The 12290-nt window shown below is 39.7% G+C and overlaps 1 protein-coding gene across 3 annotated transcripts in view; it reads right to left on the bottom strand.

Annotated features, from left to right (window-relative positions):
- RFX3 (regulatory factor X3) overlaps window positions 1-6900 on the bottom strand; it is a 289374-nt gene extending 282474 nt beyond the window's left edge. For 2 of the 3 annotated variants that reach the window (XM_059656771.1, XM_059656772.1), the window contains exon 1: window positions 6679-6900. In XM_059656771.1, the coding sequence (XP_059512754.1) occupies window positions 6679-6844 (166 nt within the window). In that variant the 5' untranslated portion in view covers window positions 6845-6900. Of the gene's footprint in view, window positions 1-5866; window positions 6098-6678 lie in introns of those variants that run through there. The other variant, XM_059656774.1, reaches the window with a different exon arrangement.
- Window positions 6901-12290: the final 5390 nt, after the last annotated feature.

Raw genomic sequence — 12290 nt, 5'->3', positions numbered from 1 at the left:
AACAGCATAAACTGTATGGTAAATAGTAGGACCACATTTTTTTTAAATATATCTTACTGATATTTTACAGAGAGGAAGGGAGAGAGATAGAGAGTTAGAAACATCGATGAGAGAAACATTGATCAGCTGCCTCCTGCACACTCCCTACTGGATATGCGCCCGCAACCAAGGTACATGCCCTTGATCGGAGTCAAACCTGGGATCCTTGAGTCCACAGGCCGACGCTCTATCCACTGAGCCAAACCGGTTAGGGCTAGGACCACATTTTAAAAGACAAATGTCTAAGTTATTTTAATAAGACTAGTATTTAAAATGTTGTTATTACCTCTACATGTTTTGGATTCTCTGTGGCATTCCAACATATGAAATACTATTCCTGATAGTGGTACCTCATTAAAATATCATATTTTGCTGATTGTAGTTAAATGAGATTAACAGTATAGGTAAGTCCATTATCTGGAGGAAAAAAGTTTATATGATGTAACCATCATTTTCTAAGCTACTTAAGGAAGATACTGACTACTACTATTTCAGTTATATATCTTTTAGCATATATCCCTGCTGAGAAAAGAAAACCAATGATGCAACCAGAGCCCAAGAGGTTAAATTGAATTAATTCTCCTAAAAAAGCTCTCAATGAACAAATATTAAGATAGATCATTTCCAGTTTGGAATTATATGATAAACAGTAAGGCAGGGAATCTAAAACTTTTCAGATAATAAAGCCCAATTAAATATTCAAACCAGACTACTTCAACAGCATGAAGTGGGGACTGAATTCTCCAGACAATTTTTAATAGTATTATTATTGTTGATTTAATTAACCTCATAAATATTATTGTCATTTATACTTTTGAGGTAGTTTATTTTTTATTTTTACTGATTTCAGAGAGGAAGGGATAAGCAGAGATAGAAACATCAGCAATGAGATATAATCATTGGTTGCTGCCTCCTGCACATGCCATACCAGGGATCGAGCCCGCAACCTGAGCATATGTCCTGACTGGGAATCAAACAGAGACTTCCTGGTTCATAGGTCGACACTCAACCACTGAACCACACCAGCTGGCTGAGGTAGCTTTTTTTATATTATGCCATAAAACGCCATATTACTAATCATGTCATATAAAAATGTTTTAAGAGTGTACAATATGTGCCAATAATACCAAATTTACATAGTACAAAAGCTACACTGACTAAATAGTATGATTCTCAAGTGAAACGAAAATTTTCAGATGGAGACTGAAATACCTGCATAAGATGATGATCAACATACATGCCTATAGGACTAATGCTGACATTCAGATATGCCAAAGATATCAGTCTTGATATTGTTCTGTTGTGCTAACATAAATTAGTACAGAGAAAGATAGGCTTTGATATAAAACTGCCAATTAAGACAGTATATTAAATTTAAATTCCATAGAAATAAGGCCATCAAATGCTTAAATGCACATATAATTACAAATTTCCCTTTAAACAAAAGTTCCAATCAGTTCACATTCTTACTGATAATAATTTCATGTTACAAACAGCACAGCACCCTCTGGTGCATCTGTTATAATACGTATAAAATTCCCACCAAAAAAAAAAAAAAAGGATAGAATCTGAGTAAAAATGAACCTTAGAAATCAGTAAGTTGATACTTTTATTTACTCCAGTACATATTTTTAAACATAATGCTTAAAAACAATTTTCATTTAAAAAGAGCACTAAAAAGATTATAGTAACAATTAAAGTAAGTGAGGAAAATGTTTTAGTTTTAAAATAATGCAGCAACAAAAACAACACTGGTTTCCAACATTTATCATTCAAATTAAAATAATGCTATCAAAAAAATTCTTTATGGATGGGATGGCAAAAGTTAACTTGTCATGTTAACCAAATTTTACTTTATTCAAATCTGCCTTAGCCTCTTGCTTCAGATAAATTTGACTTATTGTATAAAGTGCTCCTGAGTATTTTTTCTGGATTTAAAGGGAATTTTCCATTACAATATAACAATTTTTAAGTGTTCTGTGAAAGGATCTGCAACTTACACAGACTGAAAACAGAATAATATTCAGAAATAAAAGGTGTTAAATTATAAACCTGAATTTGAATAGTTCAAAACTTTTACTTAAAAAAAAAAAACACAAAAAAACTTTTCCTAGGAAAATAACTCCAAAAGTATATTTTACTAAGGACAAAAGCAAAGGATGCCACCTGCTTTAGCCAATTCTTTTGTGAGCCACTGGAAGTCTCAACACAATGCACTAGAAATGAAAGTGACACCTGTTTAACACAGCCATCCGTCCCTAGCAGGCTGGCATTAGCCAAACCCACTTCATCTGGGACTTCCAAAGTATGGGAACACTATGCACCTGTGAACAGAAAGGAATTTAAATCTGGCTTCTGATGGCCAGTGGAAATTTATACCAAAGAGTTAAAGGCAAATGGTTACATTGGGGAAATTATTTTTAAAGTAACTGAAAGTAGATTTTTAGGCTAATGTCCAACATAAAAACAAAAAAACAACAACAGAGTCTTCATAATTTAAAGGTTTACTTGGTAGTCTCATTTTTTATAACAAAGTCTCACTATACTACCAAGAACAAAGTAACATTCCTATTAGGCTGTTAAGAAAAGTTTGGGTTTTTTTTACTTTTTCCCATACATCTGATGCTATATCCACCCTTTTAAACACACACATATACACACTCTTCATAAATTCTGAAAAACAAAATCATATTCCACCTACTTACTGGTTTTTCAAATTAGAGGAAAGCACACACAAAATCAACTTTCTCAAGAATAAGAAAACGTTACCAAAAAGTAACACACACATGTCATTGAAATAGTACATTATATCCATCTTGATTTATGATTCATTCATTTTAATTCTTAATGATAAAAAAATACCACATTAACTTTAGGATAAAAAATATTTTTTCTTTAGGGTTAACATATATAAAACTTATAAACTGTAAAACTTTTGAGTATCTACATAGAATATAAGAAGACTTGAATACTAGAGAAATATTGTTTTTTAAATTAGGCATAACTATCCCATATAATGAAAAAATTATGGAATGATGAATTTCAGTAATGTGCTTTAGTTTACTATATTATACTAGTACATGTAAACATACTACAAAAATATCTCTATACAGTTTAATGCAACCCATTGGCAAAACAACCTAAAAAGATTAAACTAGGTATTATGACATATAATGAATCACAGATATTCAGCTACTAAAATAAGCTAGAAATGACTTCTATTTAATACTTTTAGTGTAAAAGTGTGGTCACTCAGTTTCAGAGATCTCTATTACTCTAAAAACTGAGAACACAGAAGAATACCAATACACAATATAGTCCTCTCCGAGGAAAAATATCACAGAAAGAATAAACAAAGTCCTAAGTATTTACCCTTGGGTTAAACTTAAAAATGCATCACTTGATAGTATTTCTGGTTATTTTCTCAATCCATATGAATAATGTTGACATGCTTGAGCCCAAAGAATCTCTAAAAGCAACTTTTGTATCACATATGTGTTTTCAAAAATAGATAGGATTCCAGTTAAGCCCTGCTCTCAAATCAACTGATGAGTGGAAGTCTGAATTACTGAATCTGAGATAATTATAAGAAGTAAAATGCCTCAAAAAAAAAAGTCCTTGGACACTGCAAGTAAAAATATTAAACCATACCATTATAACATATAAGCTACTCAGCTGATAACCTATTATGTAAATAGCATAAGGTCTAAGCTGTCTCTAGACAGCAAAACTCCTATTAACTTCAGAGAATTTATGGGAACCAGGAGCTTCACCATCCAAAAGTGTTCAGGCATTTGACACTCATCTGAACAGAAAAAAAAATACAAGTTAGTATTAGAGACTTGCATGGAATCTAGACTGGGGGAGGGGGTGAGTAAATATGAAGGAATTTGAGTGCTCTGAGAAAGACTTCAGAACAAAGTATCATCTTCATTTAAAATAGCAATCACATGGAAATGAATTGACAGGAGGAAAGTTTTTCTTTAAAAACAAAACAACACTCTTATTTTACAAAGTATTATTCTTAACAGCATTACAATTACCCAACCTGCTCATTGAAAATCTCAAGAATAATTAAAACTGTCACATTATTCACAGGCTGCTCTGTCAGGTAAATCAATATATGTTTACTGTTAGGAAGAAGACTATTTAAATAAACACTTTAAAATTCCAGACTGTAAACTTCAATATGTGCAAATGTAATATTATAAATGCTTTAGCACACATTCATTATCAAAACTTTTTACTGATAATCTGTTCATTAAACGTTAGGCTGAAAAATGAACAAGTTTACAGGATCTGGAAAACAGTTACCTCCAACCAAGGGCCCTACTATTTGAGGACTGATAAGTATTCAAATCTACACAGGAAAATAGATATTTTTAGAGACTTAAAAAGGAGAAAGTTCTCTCCCCTCACCAGACATAAGTCACTGTCCAAAGAAAGCCAAAATAAAGACTATGTTTAGTGCACACATGCCTAGATCTCAACAACCATAAAGAAAGTGAAATATACACACGTTTCAAGTTGAGAAGCTTCATACATTCTTTATGAACAACTTGACTTCAATTTCAACTCTCAAAGCAACACGAACAGAGAAGATGAAGAGGGAGGGAAACAGCCTCTTTAAAGTGCCTTCACTGTCACAAGTAACACTGCAACCCGAGTCCTCACAAAGCTTCCTCATGTCCTTTCCCTGTTTATCCTACACACAGTCTTGTAACCACAATGAACACTGTGGACACTCCACGGTGGAGGAGGCGGCTCGTCAAAGTGCAATGGAGCCTCCCTGCTCCCCCTCCCATCCCCACCCGAAGGATAAAGCACTGTCAGTAACTACTCACCCAAGTACCACGGACGCCCTGCATCCGGTTTAAATCACACACACACACACACACACACACACACACACACACACACACACACACACACACACTCCAAGGAAGGGAGAAGGGAGGGGAGGGGAGAGAGACTTTTAAAAATTTCTTTCCCGGGGCTGCAAAGTCCAGCGAAGAGGCTCCAGGTTTCACTGTGTGCAAGGGGTGTGGGGGGAAAGGAGGCGGGGGAGGGAAGAGTGCTGAATGGATATTAAGACTGTTTGCAGCACAAAGAAAACACAGTTTTAAAAGAAAAAGAAAAGAAAAAAGAACACCGTGCAGTTGATGATGGTCAGAGAAGGACAGCCCATTGAGCACAAGGAGAAGAGGGCTAAAAACGAGGGGAACGGGCGGCAGGAAAAGTTCACCGTTGTACGAGGATAAAAATGACAAAAACCTTCACAAGGCCCCACAAGTGAACAACAACAACGAAACACTCGCGCGGGGGTCCCCCCGGCACATTGCTGTCCACTTCGGTTTTGAAAGAAGCAGGAAACAAGCAGCTTTGAAAAAGAAAATCGAAGAGAAAAGAAAAGCCCTTCTCTCTTCACCTGACTCTCCTCCGCAGACCAGACCTCGGGCAGAGCTCCACCATCCGCAACGCCGAACTGCGGCTCCCCCTCCCGCTCGGCGGGCGGCCCCCCGAGCTCCCGCTCCATCCCCGGAGCGCGGCCGCCGAGGGCCGGGCGGGCGGGCGGGAGGACCGGCGGGCCGGCGGGCGGCGCGAAGCCCACACCCCCGACCCCGCCGAAGCGCGCACGGTCCATTGTAAACAAGCCCGGGGGACCGAGCCCCTCGGCGGCGCCGCCGCAGCGCGGCCCCCGGTGTCAGGAGTGAGACCCCGCACGGCCACGGCCGGCTCGCGCACACGGACACACACACGCACGGACATCCGCGGTCACACGCATCCACACGCTCCCACACACATGTAGAGACCGAAGAATATTCACCTTGGCTGTGGATTATTGTGGTGTTGTTGGTGGGTGATGGAGATGGTGGTGGTGGGGAGGAGGAGGAGGAAGAGGAGGAGGAGGAGGAGAGGAGTAGTTGTTGTTGATGGGTAACAGTCGCCAGGACTACGGTGACTATGGCGCTTGATTCACAAGGCAACGGTTGCTATAACTCACAAAAGAGAGAGAGAGAGGGAGAGAGCGAAAGGGAGAGGGAGACACTCGCACGGGGAGGGGTAGGGGAGGGGAAAGGGGAGGAGGCGGGCCGGCGACTCGCCGGAAGGGGCGGGCCCAGCGCCGTGAGTGACAGCGCCGCGTCCCGGTCCGGGGCACGGGGCGAGGGTTCTGTGGCGGGACGGACGCGGGATGGAAGCCCGCAGGCGCGCCGGGGCTGGAGTCCCCCGAGTCCCCCCGTGGGCGCGCTACGAAGCGCGGCGAGGCTGCCCTGGGAGCTCGGGGGCGTGGTGCTGGGGGCACGTTTGTGAAACGCAAGGCGCCGGCCCAGCAGCCAGCTTCATGCAAAGAAGCCCCAAAGTCGCGAGGCCCAGGGGTGCCCCGAGGGAAGGGGTGCTGAAGGCCACGCCAGACACTTTCTGGGGAGACCAGCAACGCTGGGGGGAGAACCCATCTTCAAGAGCGGCCGCCTCCACGACCCCCAACCCAGCCGCCTGAAACGTCATTTCCGGGTTGGAGGGGGCGGAGGTCCCGGATGTGCCGCCGCTATTTCTCTCCCCCACGCACACACATCCTCACCCCCCCCCCTTTTTTTCCCTTCGTTTCGGAGCCGTCGGCGTGTTCCTAGTGGCACCCACCGCCTGGTGAATGGCACGTCTGGGCGCCGCCGGGCCCCGAGCCGGCGCCGCACTGGAGGGCCCGAGCCGCCTTCGCCCTCCTCCGCGCCCCGGCCGCTCCCGCCTCCCGAGGCCACGGCTCCGAGCCTCGCGTGCGGTGAGGCGAGCGCGCGCACCCCGCCGCCATCTTAGGGCCGCGATGCGGGCTGTGCGGGGCGCGCGGGATCCCGGTCCGGCCGCGGCGGCGCGGTCGCGGGGCCGTCGCTCCGGAGCGGAGCGGCGAGGGGATCACCCCCTGCCCACGGGGCGGGGAGTACCGGCCTGTGCGGAGCAGACTGCCCGCCCTGGAAGCTGTGGGAAGGCGCGGCAGCCGCTCCGCCAGAGGCGCTGAGGGCGGGTGCCCTACACCTGTCCGAGCTGGCACCCAGGTAGCAGCTAGTTACCCGTTATCTCCCGCCCCTCACTAAAGTGCCTGTCCCTTTTTAAAGTGGGCCCAACGGGGATTTGAGCTCCACCCGATTCCATGACCGGCGGCTGAACTGGTGCTGTGACCGCACCAGGAGCTGCCTCGACCGCCCTCGGGCTCAGCCTGGACACCTCCCGGTGCCGGCGCCGCGCGTCCTCCGCGCACGGGACCCTGCGGCGCCGCCCGGCCCGCGGGCACCCCGCCTCCAGCACGAGCGCTAAGCGGCTTATCCCACACAATACCGTCGGAAGGCGAGCCCGAGGGCGTCGGTTTTACTCTGGAGGCTTTATTTCTTTGCACCTGTCAAATAGGGATTTGGGCCGACCTAAACTCACAGTGTTAAAATCACAGCGACTGTTACTGAGGTCTTCCACTGCCCCAGACAGTGTGCCTAGTGTCTTACATACATTATCTCATTTAATCCTCACAGCCTCGCTATGAGGTACACAATATTTTAGGGACAACAGGCACAAAGTCTTAAAAGTCAGTGGTTCTAATTTACAGCTCCGTGTCACGGAATATTAGGGGTATTTTGGAACCAACTATTTATACAATTTAAGGAAGTTGTGTTGTTGCCTTTGGTAATTTCATAATGAAGCACAGAGGTCCTTATAATAATGTAATGCAACGTCGTAGTGAGCAGAGGTGAGCACAAAGCCAAAGCGTAAAGGTTACATGACCCACCAGGGTAGTGGGGCCCTCTTAGTCCGAGACAAATGACATTGTGGTGACCGGCAGCAGTTAAACTCTTCATCTTTTGAATAATTTCGACATACACATGGGAAATAAGGCATGCATCCCAGCTGTATGAGCACTGGTAGTCGTTATGAATATTCACTTTGTTACATTGACAGATAGAGTCCTCTGTTCCCGGAGTGGTGTGTGGAGCTGTTTGCTCACACTACAGGGCTCTGAATAGCTCTGCTTTTTTAGTTCTATTGTCTGTTGTAGTTTGCCTGTCCCTTCCCTCACTGTCAGCTGTTGCTTCTTACTGCTGCTGTCAGTGAACATAGTTCTATTATCCTCTCCACCCTTTTAATTTACTGCTTTTAATCTGCAGGCAAGAAAACCACATAATGAAGCTTATGCAAAACTGTCTCAAGAGTATAAATAGGTACTTTGAGGAAATCTCCTTTACAAAAAGTGTGTGACTTTTGTGCAAGGACATTGTAACATCAGTTTTAAGCAGCTTAGAGACTTTTTTTAAAAAAAAAACCAACTTCCTGATTTGGCTTATTCTTGAGTTAGGAATAGGTAAATTTACTAAAGTGATTCTTTAAAAGTTAGGATTTAGAATATTTTCCCTAGTTTTAGGAGAATTGACTATATTACTTCTTACCAGAGTAAGGGTATATAATATGAAACTTTCATATTATCACCACACTGAATTAAATAACCAACCTGCCAATTCAAGCTATAGATTGAGGAACATGCTAGATTATATATGCACATACTGTTTTGTGCTATAACTGGTTATGAAAGAACCTAGAAATCCTTTTGCCTAAAGTCAGTTCTGATAGAATCTCCTTTCTGACCATTTGAAAGCTGTATAGTTGCATCTTTACGTATATTGAACATATATTTCAGAAATATATGATGTGTTAAGTCACAGGAAAAAACCTAGCAGTGTCTAACATTTAGTACCTGTTACACATCACACACTGGGCTCAATAAGAGAAGGTTCCTGATTTAAAAAAAAAACAAAAAAACTTACATTCAATATACTGTCAATGCAATATATAGTTGCTGAGTACCTAAAATGGGCCAGTAGAGTTGCTGTCTGCAAAATGCTCCAAGTCAATGAATATGAATTTTAAAATGTGTCCTTTGAACTTGGATTGTTTTTGCTTTCCCCTTGGAGTGATTGGTGGAGACATCAAGTAACACATTTGTATCTGAACCACTTGAAAAATACAAAGCCCTGATTATTTATGTATGGATTATATACTTTATAAATTGCTTTAGTACATTCTTAAGGGTAAATTTCCTTTTCAGTATTATCTATTAAGTGACTTCCTCCTGTTAATACATACTGCATATTCAAGAACTAAAGAATTACTTCAATGTTTCTTGAAGGAACAGCTGCATATTAAAAGATAAATACTGATATGTGATAGGTTTACCTCTGGAAAATTGTATGTATGAGAGTTTTGAAAATTAATGTATTAGCCTGTGGCAGCTTACCATTGAATTTGTGGTGAATCCTTTCATAAAGCAGAAATCACACCTGTTTTAAAATTTTCCACTTGATTATGTTACCTGGTTTTCTTCAATTGAGAGACACCTAGACTCTTAGTCCTCATATGAAATAAATGTTTTATTTCAACCAATATTTATTGACTACTTACGATATGCAGAGCACTGGGGAATTAGACTATTGGATTATTAATTACTTTTACTAGATCTGAAATTCTGTGGATATGTATACCAATAATAATAGGGAGTGATAGATGCCAAGGTAATTCAAAAGTACACATAATTTGCCTCTCTGGAGCACCCCCAACTCTACCCATCCACACTGAAAGTATATTTTGGATTTGAAAGCATTGCAGTTTCTTTTCTGGTAGATTTGCCCTAAATGTGTTTTCTTTAAGTATTATAAACTATTTACTCAGCAGTCCCGAGATAGGTCCATCTTTATGTATAACCCAGAATTATATTTTTACCCCAGCACAGAAAAATGATAATAGAATCATAAGTTGACTGTCTTTTCTCAAGATCAAATATATTTTGACATACATACACAGTTTTTTCTCTTAATGCAGAACAGTAAATATAATATTTGCAGCATTAAAACCAAATAATTGGCAACAACCCAAATGTATATCAGTAGGAGGATGGAAAAACAAATAGTTAGATATTCATACAATGGAATACTATCCAGCAGTTAAAAGGAACCAATGATACAAAGTCATGGATGAATCTCAAAAATGCCATATTTAGCAAAAGAAACCAGGCACACACAAAAAAATACATATAGTATGAATCCATCTATGTAAAGTTCAAACACAGGAAAACTTAATCGTTAGTTACTGTTTCCCTATGATGGCAGGGCCAATGACATGGAATTTACTGCAAAGGAATAGGAGGGAACTACCAGTGATGGAAATGTTCTGCACTGTCTAAATTGGTAGCCACTAGCTGCATATGGCTGTTAAATCTAATTATAAATTCATTGGAATTAAATTTAATATTCACTCACATTAGCCACATTTTAAGTAGCCACACGTGTCTAGTGACTACCAAATTGGACAGTAGAAATACACAACATTCCTATTATTGCAGAGGTTCTATTAAAAAGTGCTGGTCTAAATCTTGTGTTAGTATTTATATATGTGTTTACAATTATCAAGTTGAATATAATGCACATTATATATGCATTATATGTCAATAATACCTGCCCTCAAACTTCAGAAATCACTAATAGAAGTATTTACTATTGTATTACCTCCTTAATTAACTGTTTCTTAATATTTTCATTCAACAATACAGAGAAAAGGATAAATAATAGGTACTAAGGTTATCCTTGGTAAATTTTCAAACATGTGTTAAGCATGACCATATAGTAGGTAATGTTGATTTGCTGCTCAAAGAAATGAGTCCTGCCACTTTTAATCCTGAGTAAGCCTAGAAACCAAAGGAATTGCTTTTGAGGGCTTAAAATGAACTCTGGAAGATTAAAGATAATTTTTCCTATTTTTCTATTGGGATTGCAATAGCTTAAACATGGTGGAGATTATATAACTTTCTTCTGGGGTAACAGTAGGAGTACTTGGGAGATTTTGGTGCTGTGATCAGCTTGAGAAATTCATGTAAACTCTCTAGGTAACAATTAAGACTCAAGGCTTTTGGAGATGGAAGAAAACATCTAAAAATTAAGAACTAAGAGATTTGAATGATCTCAGTTCTTCAAAGTTCTAATTTTCATAAATTGGTTCAATATGCTTACTATATATGCTCATGTAATACTTCTGTGAAATTAGGATATTTTTGTGTGTAGAGTAAATGCTTACTATAAAGTTAATTGCTACTTCTACCAGCATTTCTTAAGAATTTTGTGAACCTCAACTAGATTTTTACAAGATAAACTTGTACTGATGTAGAGATTAATTCATATAACTTAATCAGCAATTAATGTCAATATATGCTAAAAAGTATTTTATTCAATTATTATAAAATATTTATCAAAAGTGATTTTATTTAATCCAAAATCTTCAGCTACCAAAGAAATTCTTAAATTGATCCTCTCCCTCTACCTCTATTATTTTTCCCTTTTGTGTAATGTACAATCTGGGAATAACATCTTCCAAGTTCCTGTAAGGCCATTATTTCTATTTAAGTATGCTAAAAGTATCTTGCTAGTAGAAATGTCATATGTCTCATCCTCCCTCTCCCATCACAATACGTTATAAAGTCTATATTTAAATTGTTTTTGAATACTTATGTCAACTATTAAAACATATGACTGAATTTTTTTACCTTTCTAAATATTTTTTACCAACTTATCTCAGCCACTAATAAAGAGAAAAGATCACTGACTCAAATTACATGAATTTGTCCCTTTCAATGCCTTTTTGTTTGTTTCTAAAAGGGATTTTATGTGTATAGATTATTAATTACCTATCTTTCCATTTTGTTTTGTTTAATAACTTATATTTTGAGGGATGAAAAAACACAATAATATAGATTGTACAGTGGAACGTTTAAAATACTTGCCTTCAAGTACTGCTTGAAATTTTACCTAGTACTTTCATAAAAGAGATCAGGGTCATTTTTAAGACTTTCATAGATCTGGATTAATGTGAGAATACTGATTAGAACTTGGATTTAGAGACTTCGAGTCCCATATCATATCAAACATATTAAAATGCACCTATATAGCACACTCAAAAACGTAACTAAGAATTTATAAATGGGATAATGGTAAGTTTTGTAGACATCTAATTATTTATTTTGATTGCAGCTTTCTTTTCATGTTTGTTTTTTCAGATCCCCAACATGTTTAGAGGTCCTGGAGAAACATATAAATCCTGCTTGATGAATACAATGGCTTTGAAATATAATAGGAAAACTGAATTTACACAATTTTTCCTAGTTTGTTTTCCTTTCTCCTATGGGTGAAGGAGGAAAGTTGTTAACCAGAAAACATAGAAATCCACTAAGATGC

The sequence above is a fragment of the Myotis daubentonii genome, chromosome 11 (genome assembly GCF_963259705.1).
Source record: "Myotis daubentonii chromosome 11, mMyoDau2.1, whole genome shotgun sequence".
Taxonomy (NCBI): domain Eukaryota; kingdom Metazoa; phylum Chordata; class Mammalia; order Chiroptera; family Vespertilionidae; genus Myotis; species Myotis daubentonii.
Note: the sequence above shows the minus strand (reverse complement) of the source record. Positions and strands in the feature narration are given on the sequence as shown.